General features: G+C 41.6%; 1 protein-coding gene across 16 annotated transcripts in view; it reads right to left on the bottom strand.

Moving 5' to 3' along the window:
- Window positions 1-22,202, bottom strand: part of SCEL (sciellin) — a 125,825-nt gene extending 103,623 nt beyond the window's left edge. For 10 of the 16 annotated variants that reach the window (XM_055542699.1, XM_055542710.1, XM_055542706.1 and 7 more), the window contains exons 1-3: window positions 20,593-20,930; window positions 5,123-5,184; window positions 4,330-4,447 (exon numbers count right to left, since the gene is read on the bottom strand). In XM_055542699.1, coding sequence (XP_055398674.1) covers window positions 4,330-4,447; window positions 5,123-5,165 — 161 coding nt within the window. In that variant the 5' untranslated portion in view covers window positions 5,166-5,184; window positions 20,593-20,930. Of the gene's footprint in view, window positions 1-4,329; window positions 4,448-5,122; window positions 5,185-11,614; window positions 11,719-20,592; window positions 20,934-21,013 lie in introns of those variants that run through there. The other 6 variants (XM_055542702.1, XM_055542707.1, XM_055542701.1 and 3 more) reach the window with 5 other exon arrangements.
- Window positions 22,203-23,469: the final 1,267 nt, after the last annotated feature.

Here is a 23,469-nt window from a genome sequence, read left to right as displayed (position 1 = left end):
CCATGCCCTCATCCAGGGGATCTTCCAAACCCAGGGACTGAACCTGCATCTCTTATGTCTCCAGCATTGGCAGGCAGGTTCTTTACCACCTGGGAAGCCCACAGGCAATGTTAGGAAATGTCAAAACATGTAGTAAAGACTTTGGCCTTGAGCCAAGGCAGAGAGTAAATATCTGAACCTTTCAGTGTGAACCCAACCAAACCTGAAATATCACATTTCTCCTGGTTCTGCTCCACTAATGTTACTCAACACTCTGGAACCACCGACAATAAAGCTATAAAAGAACTGCAGTAGATAATAAAAAGAAAGATGAACAGTGAAACTGAAACAATTCCAGCAAATATACACCCTCAGAGATCCCAAGAGAACCCTCCAGATTCCCAGTTATCCCCTCCCTACACTTGGGGGAGAGCAGCAGACGACAGATGTGCTTTTTGCCTGAAGAAAAATCCTAACAAGGAGCCCAGCACTGGGCCAGCGAGTGTGCGGGAAGCATCAGAGCCAATTTCCCCTTCACTGAGAAGCTATCACCCTGTCCAAGCTTCCCTAGGCCTTTTTAAGGAAGTGTGCCTGGCATAAAACCATCACTTCTACCGACTGTAAATTGTCTTAGACATCTCTATCTCCCCACATCTGTGCAAATACTTGCAGCACCAAATTTACCTTTGATCTCCCTCTGTCACTTTGGAAAAATAGAAATGTCATAATAGGTTTCAAGAGAAGCTGTAAATGTTGCTTTATAGAAGGAAATGACTGTAGGCCAAGAGTGTTAACTCCAAAACTTAGTATGTGAAACTGATAGTTATCTAAGAGTGTTACCTCCAAAACTTAGTGTATCTCCAAATACCCCTATAGTTCCTCAAATAATAGAATTTAATAACAGAATTCAAGAACATTTTTGTTCACCATTTACAAGTATGTTCCTCAAACAACCATGCATGGGTAGTTTAGTAGAAAGCATGGAGTAAGTATCCTTCAATGCAGGGCTTCCCATCTTCAGTGTTCTTGACATTATGGGTTTGATCATTTTTTGTTGTGAGGAGTGTCCTGTGCATCGTATTAATAGGTTGTTTGGTGGCATTCCTAGTCTCTACTGACTAGATGTCAGGAGTACCCCCCCCCCTAGTTTTGACATCTGTAAATGTTTCCTGACCTTGTCAAACATCCCCTGGGAGCAAAATTGTCCCTCACTGAGAACAGCTGGTGTAACAGAAAGACAATGGGTCATGTTACTCTCAGCTCTTCCACTTAATAGCTGTGTGCTCTTGGACAAGTTACCTAACTTCTCTGAGCCTCAGATTCCTCTTCTATAAAATGAGAATGTAATACCTACCTTGTATGATCTCTTCAAGAAAATTAGAGATACCAAGGGCACATTTCATGCAAAGATGGGCTCTATAAAGGACAGAGATGGTATGGGCCTAACAGAAGCAGAAGATATTAAGAAGAGGTAACAAGAATACAGAGAAGAACTGTATAAAAAAAAGCTTCATGACCCAGATAATCATGATGGTGTGATCACTCACCTAGAGCCAGACATCCTGGAATGTGAAGTCAAGTGGGCCTTAGAAAGCATCACTACGAACAAAGCTAGTGGAGGTGATGGAATTTCAGGTGAGTTATTTCAAATCCTGAAAGATGATGCTGTGAAAGTGCTGCACTCAATATGCCAGCAAATTTGGAAAACTCAGCAGTGGCCACAGGACTGGAAAAGGTCAGTCTTCATTCCAATCCCAAAGAAAGGCAAGGCCAAAGAATGCTCAAACCACCGCACAATTGCACTCATCTCACACTCTAGTAAAGTAATGCTCAAAATTCTCCAAGCCAGGCTTCAGCAGTATGTGAACTACGAACTTCCAGATGTTCAAGCTGGTTTTAGAAAAAGCAGAGGAACCAGAGATCAAATTGCCAACATCTGCTGGATTATGGAAAAAGCAAGAGAGTTCCAGAAAAACATCTATTTCTGCTTTATTGACTATGCCAAAGCTTTTGACTGTATGGATCACAAGAAACTGTGGAAAATTCTGAAAGAGATGGGAATCCCAGACCACCTGACTTGCCTCTTGAGAAACCTGTATGCAGGTCAGGAAGCAACAGTTAGAACTGGACACGGAACAACAGACTGGTTCCAGATAGGAAAAGGAGTACAACAAGACTGTATATTGTCACCCTGCTTATTTAACTTATATGCAGAGTACATCATGAGAAACGCTGGGTTGGAAGAAGCACAAGCTGGAATCAAGATTGCCGGGAGAAATATCAATAACCTCAGATATGCAGATGACACCACCCTTATGACAGAAAGTGAAGAGGAAATAAAAAGCCTCTTGATGAAAGTGAAAGAGGAGAGTGAAAAAGTTGGCTTAAAGCTCAACATTCAGAAAACTAAGATCATGGCATCTGGTCCCATCACTTCATGGGAAATAGATGGGGAAACAGTGGAAAGTTTCAGACTTTATTTTTTGGGCTCCAAAATCACTGCAAATGGTGATTGCAGCCATGAAATTAAAAGACGCTTACTCCTTGAAAGGAAAGTTGTGACTAACCTAGATAGCATATTAAAAAGCAGAGATATTACTTTGCCAACAAAGGTCCATCTAGTCAAGGCTATGGTTTTTCCTGTGGTCATGTATGGATGTGAGAGTTGGACTGTGAAGAAAGCTGAGCGCTGAAGAATTGATGCTTTTGAACTGTGGTGTTGGAGAAGACTCTTGAGAGTCCCTTGGACTGCAAGGAGATCCAACCAGTCCATTCTGAAGGAGATCAGCCCTGGGATTTCTTTGGAAGGAATGATGCTGAAGCTGAAACTCCAGTACTTTGGGCACCTCATGCGAAGAGTTGACTCATTGGAAAAGACCCTGATGCTGGGAGGGATTGTGGGCAGGAGAAGGGGACAACAGAGGATGAGATGGCTGGATGGCATCACCGACTCAATAGACATGAGTTTGAATGAACTCCGGGAGTTGGTGATGGACAGGGAGGCCTGGCGTGCTGCAATTCATGGGGTCGCAAAGAGTTGGACATGACTGAGCGACTGAACTGAACTGAATTGATGATAGTTGTGAGATTTAGTGATGCTTTATATGTAAAGTATCTTGCATCTAACTTGACACGTAAGAGCGAATCAAAGAACATATGCATATGCATATGTGTGTATCTATCTATCTATCTATATACACATATGTATATACATGGGCTTCCCTGGTAGCTCAGCTGGTAAAGAATCTGTCTGCAATGCAGGAGACCCCGGTTCAATCCTGGGTCAGGAAGTTCCCCTGGAGAAGAGCTAGGCTACCCACTCCAGTATTCTTGGGCTTCCCTGGTGACACAGACAGTAAAGAATCTGCCTGCAATGTGAGAGACCTGGGTTTGATCCCTGGGTTGGGAAGATCCCTTGCAGGAGGACATAGCAACCCTCTCCAGTATTCTTGCTGGGCAAGTCCCCATGGACAGAGGAGCCTGGCAGGTTACAGTCCATGGAGTCGAAGAATCGGATACAACTGAGTGACTAAGGACACACACATATATGTGTGTGTATGCTGCTGCTGCTGCTGCTGCTAAGTCGCTTCAGTCGTGTCTGACTCTGTGCAACCCCATAGACCCCCTCTTACACACACACACACACACATACACACAATTTTTAATAAATATATCTGGGTTGGACAAATATCTATTATAAATCTGTGCTGGCAATGAGGCAATATGTTTAGGGACATAGTCTCCAAACCTTTAAACATATAGCTAATAGACGTAATGGTTAAAACAGACAATACTTTCTTGGTAAATGTCTTCACTCACGAACTGACAGTGCATTTAGCAGCTTCCTGGATCTAGAGGTATACAGCCAGTGGGAACTAAAATGAGCCAAGAATTTATCTCTTTTACTTGCTCATAAGGAAATTTCAGATAAATTATTATTAAATTTGTGAATTTGGAATCATACTTCTGTTTGTTTCAACTGACATGATCAATATATACCAGGAATATCCCCCACCATGGACTAAATATTACCTTTTTGGAAACTGGAATGTCTTTTTTTTTTTTTCAGGTTATCAATGTCTATGCTACTCATAACAATGAAATCCTGCTTTCTCTCACTCACAACTCATGTTCTTTTAGGTATACGGATATTTAAGATGGTAGAGAGATTATTAAAAATCAGATATTAAAAATCTGATATAACCAAAGTATGCTTACTAAATCTTACCAAAAATGAGGCCAAGCAACAAAGTGCTTTAGGAAAACATCCACTTTCCAGTTGGCCATTAGTTTCCCAAATGGAGAATAGCTCTTTCTTCTCCCTGCTCCTTCCTCTCCACTCCCACTTACCTTTCTTCTTCAGGACGTTTCTTTATCCAGCTGTTATCCTGTAAGAAAGTCCTTCTTTTGTTGACCTCTTGGAAACCCTGTTGCCTCAGTGTGGTCCCCTGCGTGGTAGTCCTCATATCTAACAATAGAAAAATGAAACCTCAAGAGATACAGTGCCATGGAATTGAGTGTGTGTTTGCTAACTTGGAAATCTTGAGAGGCGCATCTGATGTCCAGCCTCCATCTTCTAGGCTGGAACCTCCAGTACTGTTTCAAAGTAGGATACACTGGCAAGAAAGAACAAATCCCACACCTATCATCAAAGATAACATAACATATAAGACTGCTCGGGTGCCAACTGAAACTACCTGTGCACGTTATGAAGCCCTGCCCTGCACCTGGGAATGCAGAACCACAGGCCTCAGCTAAATCAATACTGGGTTTAGTGGGTGGGCCACTTTGCTCAGAAAGAAATATGCCTTGGAAGGACACACAAGACTGTTTTGGAAGTACTTATAATACTCAATAAGTCTTGACACTTCTGATTATAAATAACGTGATTCTTTGATCCCATGGGAGTCAGAAATACAGAAGGTCACCTATACGTGATTTTTAAAAGAAATCTTTGAACTGCAATTAGATGAGTTAAATCTACAGCACTCTGACTTTTATCTTAAGCCTAACTTTGGCCATGTTAATTAAATTAGACTGCTGCTTCTAAGCATTTCATAGCTACATGAAAAAATTAGGAACTATGGATTGTTTTCCCCACATTTTTAAGTTTTCTGAGTAAGGGAAACAGCATCTACATTACCGTTTCCTGTGGGAGATGTTTTTCTCAAGGTGAAATTGGACATGCTGCCTTCCAGTCAGGACCTAAAAGAAAAATGGGGATGGGGAAAAACACGACAATGACTCAACAAAGAATCAACAAGGGGCTCGTTCATTGCCAATGAGACACATTTTTTAATGACATGGACAGTCCCATAACCTGGATTTGATATATGATATAAACTGTCCCCTGAGAACATGAGAGTTCATCTATTCCAATTTATTTATTTTACAGATGAAGATACTGAAGTCAGGAGTATTTAGTGTCCCCTATGTTACAGGACAAGCAATTGACTGAATCAGCCCATCAGTAATTCATTTATTCAATGACTAAATATGCATTAGTTGAGAGCTTGGCACTGAACCAGGAGGTGGAGACAAGAAAGATAATATGACAAGTGTCTGTTCTGGGGCCCTAAAGGTACTGCAAGCCCCAGGTGTGGCCTTTCTGCTTAACAGAGAAGTCAGCCCTGAACTTCCACAAATATGAGACTCTCAGTTTTTAAACCAGAGGAGGCAATGGCACCCCACTCTAGTACTCTTGCCTGGAAAGTCCCATGGATGGAGGAGCCTGGTAGGCTGCAGTCCATGGGGTCGCTAAGAGTCAGACACGACTGAACGACTTCACTTTCACTTTTCACTTTCATGCATTGGAGAAGGAAATGGCAACCCACTCCAGTGTTCTTGCCTGGAGAATCCCAAGGACGGGGGAGCCTGGTGGGCTGCCATCTATGGGGTCGCACAGAGTTGGACATGACTGAAGCGACTTAGCAGCAGCAGCAGCAGCAGCAGCAGTTTTTAAACTGGAAAAGTCCTGGGCCAATAGTGATGACTTGGTCACCCTAGGTGGGGTGTTATATTTTTTGTAGAGTCCATCCCACCAGATGGTGTACGGAATGTGGGAGGGGCCCTCCATCTTGAGTCAGAATCAAGTCCTAGGTCCAGCTTCATGACATCAAAGTTCTGAACTACTTAATCTCCCTATAAAATGGTCTAATGAAACTCACTACCTACCTCATAAGGTTGTGATGATCATCTGGACAAGGTACACAAAAATCACCTTGTCAAACTATAAATGAGTTGAGACTTACAGTTGCATCATCAGACAGCAGTTTACAGCTATAATGTGAGGGTTATAAAGCCCCCATCTCCCACCCTCTGGTTCAAATGTATCTCCTACGATAATGGACTATAGGACCTGAAAAGATAAAGATATATTTTCTGGATCAAGGCATTGTTTCCCTGGGGTCTTCATTTAGAATATCAGTGCCCCAAGAGTGGGTGAGAAGTGGAAGCTGCTGGTGACTTTACCAGCCTAGTGCTTGGCACTATGAGCTCACAGCTTCACCTCTTCTGGGAAATTGCCCTTGGCTGGTGGGGCTGCCAGTTGTACACCCTCATCCACTACACCCGCAGCCAGCAACCTGACTACCCTGGAACGCAGAGCCAGGCGACTGGCGCTTCAGCCCTCACCGTGGCATTGTTAGGCCAGCAGGGGGCGCATCATTGCCCAGCTCATTCCCTTGCCTCCCCAACCCTCCCCGCTCCTCCCTTTCTCCTTCTCTTGGACACATACCCTTCATAAATCACAGGCACCCAAGGGCCTCTCAGTCACTGCTTCGAGGGGACCCAACCTCAGACTAACAACCAGCATAAGACTGGCAGCTATTCATTCCGCAGAGTCTGACAGTCTCAGTGAAATTAGAAAGTTGTCCTCAACTTGTATCCGACTCTTTTGTGACCCCGTGGACTGTGGCCTGCCAGGCTCCTCTGTCCATGGGATTCTCCAAGCAATCCACTGGAGTGGATTGCTATTTCTTTTTCCAGGGGTTCTTCCCAGCCCAGGGGTCAGCTTGTGTCTCCTGTTTGGCAGATGGATCCTTTACCACCTTGCCACCAGGGAATTGGAAAGACTGGTATCTAAGGTGTGCTATCTACTATGTCACTTTGGGGATGATATTTATAGTTCAGCTCCCTTATGTGTGAAATGAGATGAACTGTGGTTGTTTTGAGGGTCAGATTTGTCTATCAAGATGATGACACAGGCTTCTATCACCTCGGAAAGTGTAAAGTAAAGACATAGAGGAGGTGTGGTTGGGAGTGGGGAGGAGATGCACAGCCTGGGCCACTGGGTGCTGGACACGCAAGGGGTATAGGGCAGACCCTGTCTCATGTATTTGAGTGAGTGAGTGATGTCGCTCAGTCATGTCTGCCTCTTTGTGACGCCATGGACTATAGCCTACCATGCTCCTTCGTCCATGGGGTTTTCCAGGCAAGAGTACTGGAGTTACCATTTCATTCTCCAGAGGATCTTCCCGACCCAGGGATTAAACCCTGGTCTTCCACATTGTAGGCAGATGCTTTACCGTAAGGGAAGTCCTTAAAGGTGAAGTCTCTCATGTATTTGGAGGCCCCTCAAATTTGGAAGAAAGGGGAGGAAAAAGGGCCTGGCAAACTTCAGTCTCAACCACTTGTTCACTTCACCTCAGTCTGGCCTCACTTCTCTGGGCTCTTGGCTAACCAACTTTCTGTTTCTAAATGGGCTCTGATAAACCTTTTCCTGAGTCAGTAAAGACCTGAAGGGTTTGTAGCCAACTGAACTGGGATTCAGGAGAAGGAAATGGCAACCCACTCCAGTATTCTTGCCTGGAGAATCCCAGGGACAGAGGAGCCTAGTGGGCTGCCATCTATGGGGTCGCACAGAGTCGGACACGACTGAAGCGACTTAGCAGCAGCAGTAGCAGCAGCAGAACTGGGATTCTGACATGGGCAGAATGCTAAATGTACAGCTGGTAATGTATTTGCAGAGATTGCAAACTCAACCATGAAACACAGGGCAGGGTCCACAGAGAAGAGGCATTTGGCAATTAACTGCTTATTTGTCACTCACAAAAGACCAAGTGTCCTGTAAGTCAGACCCAAGACGTTGTCTTCTCATTTCCAGCCTGTGGGACAGAGTAGATGCCCCCTCGGTGCTTACTATGCACTGAGTTAGGTCCTTTTCAAAATTTCTAACACCCCAGTGTCTCAGGATGTGTCTGTATTTGGAGGCAGGGCTTTTAAAGAAGTGATTACTTTAAAATGAGGCCATTAGGGTGAGGCCTAATCCAATCTCTCCTCTGACCTTATAAGAGGAATTTGGACACACAAAGACACCTTTTCTCTGGTGTGAAAGGACGCAGACAGAAAGAAGGTGGCCATCCTGAAACTGAGAAGGGAGGCCTTGCTGCTGCTAAGTCACGTCAGTCGTGTTCGACTCTGCGCGACCCCATAGACAGCAGCCCACCAGGCTCCCGTCCCTGGGATTCTCCAGGCAAGCATACTGGAGTGGGTTGCCATTTCTTTCTCCAGTACATGAAAGTGAAAAGTGAAAGTGAAGTTGCTCAGTCCTGTCCAACTCTTCGTGACCCCATGGACTGCAGCCTACCAGGCTCCTCTGTCCATGGGATTTCCCAGGCAAGAGTACTGGAGTGGGGTGCCATTGCCTTCTCCGAAGGGAGGCCTTAAGAGAAACCAAAACTGAGGACACCTTGATCTTAGACTTCCAACCTCCAGAACTGTGAGACAACAAAATTCTTTCTTTCTTAAAGAATTTTTAAAAAATCTTTGGGCCCCACCACATGGCATGTGGGATCCCAGTTCTCCAACCAGGGACGGAGCCCCACCCCTTGCATAGGGATCTCAGAGCCTTAACCTTAGGACTTCCAAGGAAATCCCCCAGATAACAAATTTCTCTTACCAGCCTGTGGTACTTTGTTTTGGCAGCCCTAGCAAACTAATAGAGTCCTTACGGGGGAAGTAGTTTAAACATTTCTAAAATAGCTAAGTCATTCAAAGAGCTTCGTGCCACCATATCTCTGACCTTCATTTTTTTAATGGCCCCACTGCACAGGGCTGTTGTCCATAGCCATAGTATCTGCTCTTGACAGGGTACCTCACAGGCATCATAAACTCTTCCTCACATAAACTCTCCACAGCAGCTATTACCTCCGTCTCCCAGATAAGACACCTGAAGCTCAGGGAGAGGATGTAACCTGCCAAAGTGGAAACAAGCAGAATCTGGTTCTAAACTGAAGCCCACTCCTTCCTCGGCAACCAGCAATAATGGTTGTGATGAGTCACTGCAAGACGGGACAGGTACCTGGCATTACAGGTGGCTGGCATTACACAGCAGGGCCTGCCTGACTCTTGACATCTCTGGAGTCCCGTGATCTCTGCCCGCAGTGCCTGGCAGCAGGAGAACCAGGACAGCTTCTCAAGGAATCACTGCTCCAAACAAACACACAGAGCAGCCTAATCTGTGTATTCCCTGATACTTCCTAGCTTACAAACCTATGTCCATACAAAATGTGCACACAAATAGTCATGGCAGCATTATTCTAAATAGCCAAAAAGTGAAAATAACCCAGATGCCCATCAATGGATGAATGGGTACACGGCATGTGGTACACCCATACAGTGGAATATTAGTTGGCAACTAAAGGAAATGAAATGTTGATATGCAGTACAATGTGGATGAAACTTGAAACAAGCTAAGCAAAAGAAGCCAGACTTAAAGGGGACACATGTAGGGTTCTATCTGGATGTTGTTTCTTTAGATTTTCCTTGGTATCCTCCCCATATTCCACCTCAATTTCCCCCCAAGCCAGGCTTCTGCTGCCCCTTTATGCTCTGCTGGGTAAGAAAGAGGAGAGTTCAGACAATAATAATTTGTAGATGATGTTGTAGTAATATATAATTTATCTCATTTCATTTACATAGCCATGTTCTAAGAGTAATATAATCCCAACTTAGCAGAGACATGGCTCGAGCAGTGGCTGAGAGGCAAAGCTGGGACTCCACCTGAGGTTTTCCAGCTCAAGGTTCATCATCTTTTCCTCTCTGCCAGGGACTCCCTGCAGTTGTAGAGAGAACAGAACCTCCTCTTTACCTTATATTTACTCTTCCCCAGTGGCTCAGCAGATAAAGAATCTGCCTGCAGTGCAAGAGATATACAAGACCTATGTTCAATCACTGGATTGGGAAGGTCCTGTGGAGAAGGAAATTGCAAGCCACTCCAGCATTCTTGCCTGGGAAATCCCATGGACAGAGGAATGTGGTAATATGTAGCAACTCTGTATATTTGGGCTTCCCTGGTGGCTCAGATGGTAAAGAATCTGCCTGTAATCCGGGAGACCTGGGTTCGAACCCAGGTCAGGAAGATCCCCTGAAGAAGGGAATGGCAACCCACTCCAGTATTCTTGCCTGGAGAACCTCATGGACGGAGGAATCTGGAGGGCTACAGTCCATGTGGTCACAGAGTCGAACGTGACTGAGTGACTAACACACACATACACACCTTATATTCAAGGCTGGCTCTAATCAGATCCTGCTAAAGCATCTGATATTTTCACGCTTTGGTAGCCAGGCATTCTCCAGAAGGAGTCATAAGCTCTGAAATCCAGACAAGATCAGGGCCCTTACTGCTGTCTCCCTGCCAATGAGTAGCCTCTGGTATCCCATAAACACCTTTCTGGCGCCACCCCCAGAGTCTCTGGGATACTTTCTAGGAATAGCTTCCAGTGACCTCACTTGCTTTCTCTGGGACACCCCAGTTTCAACTTGTTCCCTCTTTCATGAAAGTTCCTGGGAAGGGTTAGGCCTTTTGCACTTCACACTTCCCATCTCTGAAATTGCCAGACTAAAGGTAAGAGTGGCCATCTCTGGACTATGAACTAACCTCAGGACTGAAGTCACACACTAACAATGGCAGAGCGGGAAGTTAGAAGGAGCAGGGTTCCTTACAGAGTTGCCAGACAGCCCTGGATGATCTAATTCTTAACTTTGGGTGAGAGAGAAGTAAACCTCCTAGTTTATTCATGAGATTACTCTTTCATATTTTTGTTACTCAAGCTTAGTGCTCTTCTTGCCTGTTACAAGGTCATTGTGTAGGTCTGAAACAGAAGGTCTAAAAGCCCATGGTGGTCTTCAAAATATGAGATACTAGTAACTCTTTTATTAGTAAAACACTATTTCTTGCAACATGTCCATGTGTTTGATGCCCCTAGCAAGAAGGATCATGTGTTTGTTCCTACTGTTGCTTCAGATTGTGCCACATGCTTAGTGCACAATGTCTTATTTAATCCTCCACATGAGTATCATTACTTCTAATTATAGGAACTCAAGAGAGGCTAAATAACGTGGCCAAGGTCACAGAGGAAGTGACAGCCAGGAACTGCAATTAGGTCTATATGACTGCAACGCCAGGGTCTTCTCAGTGCAGGATACTGCATGTTGCACAAAGTATCATGTGATGTTGCCAATCCCAGATATGCAGGAAGTGCCCACAAGTTCCAAAAGATGGGAGATAATGGGAGGAGCTGGGAGGAGCGGCAGTAGTAAATAGCTGCTCCATCACCACTGAGCAGCTCAACCCCGAGCCTCTTCCCTTCCGTGGCCACACTGAAGCCGTGAGTGACCTGGCACTATTCCTTACCTGACTCCTTCTCTGAATCTCTCTCCCTGCTCCATGGCTTGATAATGTTTTATACTCTTTCCGAGCTACTTGCTGTCCATCGACTCCTTTTAAACCACCAAATGCTGATGTGAAATGAGACAGGAAAATATAATATATTCTATTTTTAAATGATAATAGTGTAATAAGTATGCAGGAGTTTTTTTTTAAGTGAAAAGTGACTAATACAGTGGGAAATTTTTTTTTTTTCCATCAAATCTACATGTTTCACTCACAACTGCACAAACTTCCTCAGGGTTATCTGCTCTTTTATTTTTCCTTAGGACCCACTGGCCACAGCACCCTAATTATCTCCTTATGTCAGTCCATTTGGTGGCCCCAGAACCATTTCTAGAAGCTCCAATCTAAAACCTTTAAGGTACAAGCTCCTGTTTCATCAACCTCTAATTCCACAGAAATTTTACTGCAATGGAACACTCCATCTTGACCAGAATATACATTTTTTACATATGGAAATTTTCTGTACTGCTATTAAAAATGGATCAACAATATAGGTCCCTGTGAATAATGCTTTTGTTAAATACCTGTTTGTAGAATGGGTTGGAGATTAAAAACCTTTCAAATTGGTAATATCAAGAAATACATGCAGCAAAATCTCATTTTTGTATTATTTTTTAAAGAAATTACTTATTTCAGCAGCTGAGGTTATGCTGAGTTTCATATTTACTTAACACCCAGATAATCACACTTCAATAGTCTCAGTTCAGCCAATTAGATTTATTTCTAAGTGCTGTCCTTGGCTTCCTTCCAATCAAGTTTTAAACTTCTCATGAGAAAGATGCAACTGTCATCTTGGCTTCTCAAAATGCCGTTACTGGCACATATGCCAACAACTATATTTTAAATGTGCAATATTATGGGAAAAGATGTGTACAAAGATGTGTCTCTATTATGCTGGGAACTACAGAAACTTTTCCCTTTTAAACCACCAAATGCTTAAGTTGAAAACTCTGATGTGAAATCATGTTGTCAAAAGTCAATAGGGAGGGAATTCCCTTGCTGTCCAGTGGGTAGGACTTCACACTTCCACTGCAGGGACCTGGGTTTGATCCCTGGTTGGGGAAGCCACGTGGCATGGCCAAAAAAAGTCAATATGGTAGAAGGAAAAAATATACATTTTCAACTTTTGGCCTCTCTTTCATTTCCTCTTAGTGGCCAAACACCAGAAAGTGCTAGTTTGTACCCAATTCTACAGCTTCTGCCCAAAGACATGTGTATTTACATATGGAAATTTTCTATACTGAAAAAAATTGGTCTTCTTAAATTCTGAATTACAAAGCCAGTCAAGTTTTCCATGGTTTTCTTTGGATGCATTTGAAACTATCAAACATCCCCTATTTCTTCAAGTTGTCCCTTTTCAGATCCTCTTCATCTCCCTCTGGGCCTTATCAATTTCTATCTTGAATAATAGCACTTCCTTGAGAGATTTAGGTCACCAGGTGATCCCCCTGCCCCCGGAGCCAGTCAGCCCCAGCTCCTCCTAGCCCAACTCAGAGACTCCCCTGGGTCACCTCCCAGCTGAGCTGCACTCCTCTCCATTTTTGGGTCCTCCTGACAAAAAGACTTTGTGGGTTTCTCTCTTCCCTCCCAAGGACAAAATGCCTCTTGACATACCTAATAAGTGCTACGGGTTACCACTCCCTGCTAACTCTCCCTAAGAAAGATTGTGTGAGCAAAGCAACTGGAATGAGGTGGTGCAGAGATGAAAGAGACTAGGAAGAGCAAGACAGAAAAGAAAAAAAAAATGCAGGGCAGAAAATAGGTAACAAACTAGAAGATGAAAGAAGAAAAGAGAAAAACGCCAACAAAAAGAATTCACCACTGGTACTTGGTCATGTGATAGTGTTAGCCCTATTCAGCTTAGATTGTATATGTATTATGCTAGGGCTTCCCGGTGGCTCAGCAGTCAAGAGTCTGCCTGCATTGCTGGAGCTGAAGGAGACGTGGGTTCGATCTCTGGGTTGGGGAAGATCCCCTGGAAGAGGGCGTGGCAACCCACTCCAGTATTCTTGCATGGAGAATCCCATGGACAGAGGAGCCTGTTGGGTTACAGTCCATAGAGTCACAAAGAGTCAGACATGACTGAAGCGGCTTAGCACGCACGCATGCATGTATTATGCATAATACATACCCACATAATGCCTTAAGGCTGATACTGAGATTATCCTCCTTCTCCATCTAAGTAAACTTTGTAATGAATGATTTCAGTGAAGTCAGAGTCTGTTTGCAGAAGGCAGTGCATGAGTTGGAAATGTGGAGAGGGGGTGATATTAGTTCCTTCTGTTTTGTAGCTGAGTAATGTCCTCTAATAAAAAAAGAAAACAAGGAAAGTAGGAGGAAAAAATGGCTCTTTTTGGAAAGAGGTTTTTAGGATGAGCAGTTTGCCTCAAGTTACAAAGCCAGTGCACAATTGGGATTCCAACCCAAACAGGGCTGACATCAGAGTTCCTGTCCCAGAAGCTCGGGAAATAAAAAGGTGTCAACAGGTAGAAAGTTACCAGGTTAAAAGAAAGGGTGAGGAGAATGACATTCCCTTTGCAATAGAAATGTGTGATGGACCTCCACCAAGAGAGAGATTTGGGGCAGACTTTCTCTGATCTTTTTAACAAAGTATCATGGGAACAGCAGAGAGATAGTTGGATGCTCCAGAGTCTCTCCAGAGTTAATTTATTGAGCTTCTAATATACTTAGGTAAATTGATATCTTTATGGAAAAGACCAAATGTGAATAGTTGCCTAGGAGAAATCGCTAAAGTGATGAGGGGAAAACCAAAAGCAAACATATACTATGGAAATAAACACAGCAAAAATGTCTAGAATGACATATGTGGCTTGGTGGTATTCATTTTTGTGTATGAAAAAGCCTTCATGGTTCAATAATACCTACTATACTTGCTTCCCAGAAATTACTGATAATAGGGAAAAACGCCTAGAAACTGAAAAAAGCACAAACGCTATTAAACTATTTTCAACAGAAGAATAAGAGAAACTCTATAATTACAAACCAATAAACAACAGCATTATCTTCTGTGAGATAAATACAACAAACCATCAAACAACTAATTATCACCTAAAAGAACATGAAATATTATGTAAGGATAAAACAAACAGAGCTTCACGAAGTGTAAACGTTAATAAGTGCATTTAAGTTAATGGACTATGTTTAGCCTTCACACGCACTGTAGAAGGAAATCCAATAATTACGAGGCTGGGAAAGACTTGCTTAGCCTGCTGTGATGGTTAGAAATTTGCTATTTCTTTAGTTACACAGCTTCCCAGTCTACACTTGCCATTAGAAAACTTGCTTACTGAGGGTGAAATAGTTCAGAATGTAGCACAAAGGAAATCTTGGAGCCAGCCAGTTATCTATATGCTACGAATTTGGAATCTGAAAACCATCAACCAAGGGCTTTCCTGGTGACTCACTGGTAAAGAATCTGCCTGCCAATGCAGGATATGCAAGAGACACGGGTTCAATCCCTGGGTCAGGTAGATCCCCTGGAGAAGGAAATGGCAACCCACTCCGGTATTCTTGCCTGGGAAATCCCACGGACAGAGGAACCTGGAGGGCTACAGTCCATAAGTTCATAAAGAGTTTGGACACAACTGAGTGACTAAACAACAAACCATCGACCATAAAATGTTTTTACTGCTTGTTCTTGCTTTTAGCATGAGCCCCCAGCTGCCCTTATTTCCACCACCAATCTTTACTGCAGATGATAGAAAACATCAAGCTGTAGCACGCAGAGTCCTAGTCTCTGTGACAGTGATTAAATTCATCTCATGACACTGGTCTAATGTTTATTATTAATAATAAAAATGCTATCTAATAAAAATTATCTATTGCCTGAGCCCCTCAAGCACTATTTTCAGTTCTAACTGAAAACATTTGTTAAATGAGTAAAAAAACCCAAATTTAGACCATGTACTGTGAACCAAAACACTGTTACCCTAAGTTCTTTATCTTAATCTTATTTCATATTCACTACAGCTCTGTCATGTGGTCACTCTTCATCTCAATTTTACACAGTAAAATCTCTTATTATATTAGTAATATATGTTCAACAGAAAATGTGGAAAATATAAGAAAGCACAAAGAAGGAAAAAGTCAGATACCTTTCATCAACCTTTGTTCTTTTCCTCCAGGGTTGTTTTATTACCATTATTATCATTTTGCATATTACAGCCTATTGATGCACATTTTCAATACCATTTAAAAATATTTGAATAATTAATTCTTCTGCAAGTACAAAATATTTCATCTTGTGGGTCTATCAGTATAACATAACTCCTCTGTTTTTTTCCAACAAAACCATACAAATCTTTTGACCACATCCCTTATTATTCTTATCTATGTCTTATAGATCTTTAGAAGTAAAATTATTTGCCAAGGGGTGTAACTTCTAAAATGTACTTGGTCTGTATTGTGAAATATCTTCCCATAAACTTGATACCAGTTTACAATCCACCCTCAGCACATGAATGTCCACACACTGGCCAGGATTTAGAATTGTCATTTATTACTCTCTTTAATAATATAATAGGTGAAAGTAGAATCATTTGGGCTCAAATGCATATTTTTATAATTTTATTGGTTATTTTCTTATTTTGTGAATTATCCACTGATTAATATTACAGATTTCTTATTGCTTTCTTATTTTCTTTGTAGGAAAACGTTTATATGTCTGACATCTTTATAGGTCAGAAATATTTATTTTTACTTTCCCAGTATTCATTTGGCTTCTAATTCTGATTTTTCATTAGCAGCTTCTAATTTTGTAATTCTCTATCTTTCCCCTTTTGAATTCTTTTACTCCTTAAAACCCCTGTAGACCATCAATAAAACTTTTTTTCTGACCTCAAAATCCAAGCGATCACCAAATACTGTAACTCTTCTCTTACATCTCTCTTGATTGTCTATCTTTCTATATTCAAGCTGGCATGATTTGCTTACAGTTTTAACAGCTTCCTACCTATATTCCCAATCTCTAGACTTACACTCTTAATCCATTCTCACAAGTCACTACTTTGCTTAAAATTCTTCAATGGACTCCATTTATGTCAGGATAAAATCCAAATTGTTGACAAGGCTGACAAGTCTGTACCCTCCGGTCTTCTTTCTTCCCACTCCCCATGCTTCACTCAAGCTCTACTTTCAGCTAGACTAGGGAATTTAGCCACTCAGTCCTATCTGACTTTTTGTGACCCCCATGGACTGTAGCCTGCCAGGCTCCTCTGTCCATGGGATTTTCCAGGCAAGAATACTGGAGTGGGTTGCCATTTCCTTCTCCAGGGGATCTTCCCGACCCAGCCTGGGTCTCCTGCATTGCAGGCAGATTCTTTACCATCTGAGCTACTGCTAGACTAAGTCGTTCCAATTCCTGAGGGCTCCATCCTTTTCATCACCTTTATGCTGTTGCTCCCGCTACAGTTTTTGCCTAAAGCATTCTTTCTGAGCCTCTCTTCACCCTTGAAGAAGGCAATGGCACCCCACTCCAGTACTCTTGCCTGGAAAATCCCATGGATGGAGGAACCGGGTAGGCTGCAGTCCATGGGGTCGCCAAGAGTCGGACACGACTGAGCGACTTCACTTTCACTTTTCACTTTCATGCATTGGAGAAGGAAATGGCAACCCACTCCAGTGTTCTTGCCTGGAGAATCCCAGGGACGGGGGAGCCTGGTGGGCTGCCGTCTATGGGGTCGCACAGAGTCGGACACGACCGAAGTGACTTAGCAGATTCACCCTTACTCTCCTTTCAGGAAAGACTTTTCAGGTCACACATTACATATCCTCCTAGAGGCATTCAGTGATACCATCACAACCTGCCTGCACCTTCACTTCTCCAGGCTGAGTTAAGAGGCTTACTAAGTGTTCACAAGGCAAAGAGTACCTCTCCATAACAACATTACCATACAGACTGCCTGTTTGCGTGGCTGAATAGTTTGTCTCCATCTCCAACACACACACACATTGTAAATCTGAGGGTTGTTACCAAGACCATTTTCTCTACAGTTGTATTTCCAAATATTATTATTGTGTCTGGCACATAATCAATTCTAGAGGAACATTTGTTGCAAAAATGAGATTAATAAATATTTACACATTTTCTTCTAATTAAAGAATGTATTTTATTGTTACATATAAACTCTAATCTATATGGATTTACTTTGATAATCCCTTTCCCACTGATACATGATTTTTCCTTTGTCACATAAAAAATTTCTTATATATTAAAGAATGTGCTTCATGGCTGTCTCTTCTGTTCCATAGATCTACCATTAGTTTCTGGCAACAGAAACAAACTATTTTAGTTCGGTCTTTTTATAATACATTTTAATATTTAATACAAGCACCCCTCACTAATTTCCCTTGTAGAAATTCTATCAGCTATTCTAATTTATTAATTTCTTAAGATAAACACTAAAATTATTTTCTTTGATTTCAAAACAAATATTCTATTAACACTTTTGATTGGAACTGCATGAATCCTATAAAATAGTTTAAGAAGAGCTGACATTGATGACATTCAATCTGTTCATCCAGGAACCTACTCAAAGATGTTTTTTCTCAACAAAGTTTAGGCCTTATAGTAAACTTCTGTGATTTTCTTAATCTAGGTCCCACATTTCTCATATGGAAATTTTTTCTCCATGTTTTGCATCTCTTTGTGTTCTTGTGAAAGACTGCATAAGTAATATTATCTTATTATACAAATATATGCATAATCAAGCAGGAACCCTAAATTTTCTTTTTATTCGCTGGTACTGTGAGGTAAGTATGATCATACAAGTGACACTTGGTCTAAGTGGGGTCATAATTAAATCCAAGTCTATCTGGATTCCAGCCTTATAGATTTCTGTCAAATGTTTACTTAATGAGAGACAGAACACTGGGAAAGATGAGGGAGGAAGGTAAGGCTGCAGGGAGGCCGTTTTCTCCAAAATACTTAAAATTAGTTCTTGATGCAGATGTACTATGCATATCTTGTGGCTTCTGAGAATTTTCTGGAATACTGTCACAGTTTCCTGGGATGGGTGTATTCTAGTTTAAAAAAGTATGGTCTATATGATTTATTACTTTCTCCCAGAAGGTTCCATTAAAAGGAGACTTAATCACATTTTAGGCCAGGAAAACTTGGGTCTCGAAACAGAGAATAAATTATTTAGACGCTTAGAGCTCTCAAGTATACAATTACAATGAGTTCAGAACTAGAAGTAAGCCAGTTGTTGTTTAATGGATAGCTATAAAAAGCACTCTTCCATTTAATAATCACAGTAAAAGGATGATTCATATCTTTAAAAAGCTCAGCAACTAACATAAACACAAATCTAATAAATATAGCTGTTATTTGACAGAGCATCCATTTACAGACGGGTCTTTACCAAATTCTAAAATCACATGGATTTTTTTACAGTGGACTAGAAACCCTTAAGAAACACATTTGATAAAAAGTTTTGATTCAAAAGTAAACTTCAAGCAACTACAGACAAGTTTCCAATAATTAATACACAAAACCCTTATTTCAAAGTTCTCAGCAAGAGAAACATGATCAACCAATAGCCTAGAAGCAGGACCATATCAGAAGACAAACTGTGGGACCAGCAAAGGTTTCCCATGGACCACTGGCTGGTCAATGAGTCTATCACATCCCTCTTGAAGAGTGCTTGGAGTCGATGCCCAAATCATAGGGTCACTATCAGTGAAAATCGCTTGAGTTGACTGCTTAGTTAACTATATACAGTTCATTTCACAGCCTGGGCTTTGTCATTCAAAACATCTCCTCTTTGTTGACAAAGTCCCCAGGAAAATGAATCTCTCAGCTATTTCAATCAAAATTCCAGCAGTTAGAGGAGTCAGCCAGATGAACAGCACCTACAGACTGGCAGCCGAGGTGAGGCTGGCTCTGAGTGCGTGTATCACAACCTGCAACCTACCTACAACCTACATGTGCATACTATATCATCTTCTTTATGTCAATTGGCTCTAAGATTTCACATGAAGCTAAAATTGTAATAAAAATCCTGGCCTTTTATCTGCATTCTCTGTCTACCCTGACATTCAGAATCGACCAAATGTTTTACCAAAATTTTTATTGATGTAATCTCACAGTTTTCTCAAATTGATTTTCCTAGTTCTGGAAGACAGCAAACATCAGAAGGACCATTTGTGCATTATAAATGGTGGAAGAGAAAGCCGGTTTTAAATCTGATCACATTTCATGACAAAGTTATAATCCACAAATGATACCTTTTAGCTTTCGGATTGCTAAAAATGTTTGAAAACCAATTATAAAATTCCTCAGTAACCTTTGAGCACTGAGCTCTAAATGCCTCTGAGATGGCAGGTGACCTGCTCAGCAATGGAAAGTGATGTAATCTCTAGAATTCAAGGCCGAGACAGATGTGCTGTGGGAAGCACCCTTCTGAAAGAAAGAGAGCTCTCTTTCTTTCAGGGTGATTAGCACCTGGGTTTGATTCCCACAGCTCTGAGTTTTGAATGGAAATGGTGGAGAAAAAACACAGGTCTGACAAATCAGCTTAGCTATTAATTATAAAAGAAAGCCTGGTTAAAATAACTTTTCTATTCTTATCAAAGGACTTCTAAAACTGGTTTTGCAGGACTAGGATTTGAATAGACATTGAAAATTGCCCCCATGTACATTAATCAATTTGGAAATTGGAACTCAGGATATAACATAGTCAAGTTGGCAAAATGCACACGAATGAATCTCTATGGGAAACTGCATACCACCCCTCAGCCAGTTAATCCCGCCCTGCTTTATTTCTTGGTACATTCACTCAATAAACATGATTTTCTTATTTGGAGAGGACAGGGTGGAGAGCTAGCCCTCTCACATAGCTCAGTGACTGACTTGCAGTGTTTTCAGCAGTCAAGATAAACAAATAAAGACTTCTTATCTATAAAACGGTAGAGCTCACCATTTCAGTAAAAGCGTCATCTGTGAAGACAGGGAGCTCCTTTTAAAAAAGGTTTTTATAGTATCTTGAGAAAGTAAACCAGCAAATGCTGGCCCCTCGACTTAAAGAATTTACTATCCTTATGTGTGACCAGATTTGCCAGCTGACAGCTCCCACATGGAAACTCAAACAGGCTTTCATTTCTCTGCTGCCAGAAATGTGTAAAATTGTGGAGAATTTAAAAGCAACGCCATCTAAAATCACAACAAAGAGCAGCAGAGCTGTGGACAAGCAGAGCAGCCAGTTGGAAGCTGTCAAAATTTCACCGGAAAGAAGACAAAGTTAACAGAGTAAGTTCTAATTTTAACCACTTGCAAAGGAAGCAGAGAAAGTGACACAATAAAGCAGATGTCTTTACCTTTGCAAATATAATTCAACTTACCTGTCTTGGGCAGAAAACCGGGACTTTCTGTCTAAACAACCTGCAGTGATTCCCCCAGGTGATCCGGCTGAGACGAATGAGTACGTGGGGTTTACTGAAAGCAGTTTCCACCTCCACCTGCCTGCGTTAATGAACAGTTCAGAGGCTTCTCCTTCAGTGGCTGAGTCACCCAGGGAGGGGGTGGGTGGTATGAGAGAGGGTGTCACCTTGTACAAATACCAATTCAATTAAACCAGCTCACTCACCGACCTGCTGTCTTTGGTGAATTCTTTCTGCAATTTATGGCCTTGGTAGACCAAAAATATGTACTTCTGTTATCACCCTTTTAATTGACATCAACAGCACATACAACTCTACCTTGACCAGGTGCCACAGTATCCAACCTATCTTGGATTCTCTTTTAAAAAACAAAACACTAAACTTAAGCTGGGAGGGATCTCTTCTCTGCCCATGGTGCCTGGAAGACTGGGGCCCAGATACACACACAGGAAATGCACTGCTCTTTGGAATCAAGATCCTTAGGAGAGAAAAGTCCTTTGGAAGGCTGAGATCAGGAAATAGGAAAGCAATCTGTTACATCCTGAAGTAAACATAAGCATTCTGATCGTTTTGTGATTTCACCGCCTATGAAAATGTGAAAAGCATCCTGGAAACTTCTTTCTCATCTGAGAGCAGCAGTAGACTCCAGCGTCGACACCTGCTTGGAGAGCAAAGAACACTGAAGCAGAGCCACACTAGGTGGGGGCTCCTATTACAGGTTCTGAAATATACCTTCCGTGACAGCCAGGAGTCTTTAAAGAAGCTTACTGAATCTGGAACACTGCTAGAGGAACGAGTCATTAGAATGTCCTGGGTCATCTCTGTTCATCTGCCACACCGATAATTAACCAAATCCTCCCCATTTCAAGACAGCTCCTGAAAAACCACAGTCCAGCGGAACTACAGTCATAGAAGTGACTATAAGAAGATACAGAAACATTCCCATTAGAAGGTTCAGGCAATTGCAGGATGCAGCTATTATGGACTGGGACATCCCTATCTTAATGTGCCCTTATTCTGGGTTGAGGATTTGAACATTTAAAAAGGAAAACAAGGACTTCCTTGGCCATCCAATGGTTGAAACTCCATGCTTCCAGTGCAGGGGACCGGGATTCGATCCGTAGCCATGGAGCTGAAATCTTACATGCCGTGTGGCTGGGCCAAAACTTTAAAAAAAAAAAAAAAGTCAAATTGAAAATGTTCTTTAAAGGTTTTATATATATATATATATATATATATACACACACACATATATATGTGTGTATATATATATATAGTGGTGGTGGTGGTTTAGTCTGTAAGTTGTGTCCGACTCTTGGGACCCCATGGACTGTAGCCCCCTAGGCTCCTCTGTATGTGGGATTCTCCAGGCAAGAATACGGGAGAGGGTTGCCATTTCCTTTTCCAATGTATATGTGTGTGTGTGTGTGTGTATATATATATATATATATATATATATATATATATATATTCCCTGGTGGTTCAGATGGTAAAGAATCTGCCTGCAACCCACGTTTGATCCCTGGGTTGGGAAGACCCCCTGGAGAAGGAAATGGCTACCCACTCCAGTGTTCTTGCCTGGAGAATCCCCAGGGACAGAGGAACCTGGTAGGCTGCAGTCCATGGGGTCATAAAGAGTTGGACACGACTGAGCGACTAACACTTTGACTTGAGATATATATATATGTATGTTTATATATATATGTATATATACACATGTTTATATATACATATATATGTATATATACACATATTTATTCAGTGCTTTCGTAGAATTTTATGTCTGAAAGGCATTTTAGAAATACATTAAAAAAAAAGAAATACATTTTAAATTTTTGTGAGGCCCATAAATATTGGTTGGACTGAGGTTTGGACATTAATATTACAGATGAGATAGTTGAAAAACTGAGATGTGACTTGGCTCATCTCAAAAAATAAGTATTGTAGAAATATTATATTCATGGTCATTTAGTATTCATTTAGCTGAATGAAGGGCTAAAACAGTCTCAGAGTTAGCTTGTAGGGACAAGTAATATATTACAGAATGCTTAAATGTATGTTTTTATCCTTTGTAGAATATAGAAACAGAAAATAATTTTCTACTTTGTAATGAAGAAAAATATACCGCCCACGATACATTAAAGATTTTGAGTTTCCAAACAACCATTTCTGCACAGAATTGAGGATTTTTATTATTAAAATTAGTTAATTATTATTTTATTATTCTTTTATTTTACATACTAGAACCTATACTACTAAGTCACATCAGTGTCTTTCCGTTTAGAACTAAGTCTTTGATTCAAAAAAGGGCTAATTCTAAACACCTTGGCAATATTCAGACTTCCTCATTGCTGAACAGACATTCAGGTAAAAGACTGCTGAAAATTAAGAATCTCAAAGTTCAAAGAGGTAAATCA

The sequence above is a fragment of the Bubalus kerabau genome, chromosome 12 (genome assembly GCF_029407905.1).
Source record: "Bubalus kerabau isolate K-KA32 ecotype Philippines breed swamp buffalo chromosome 12, PCC_UOA_SB_1v2, whole genome shotgun sequence".
NCBI lineage: Eukaryota > Metazoa > Chordata > Mammalia > Artiodactyla > Bovidae > Bubalus > Bubalus kerabau.
Note: the sequence above shows the minus strand (reverse complement) of the source record. Positions and strands in the feature narration are given on the sequence as shown.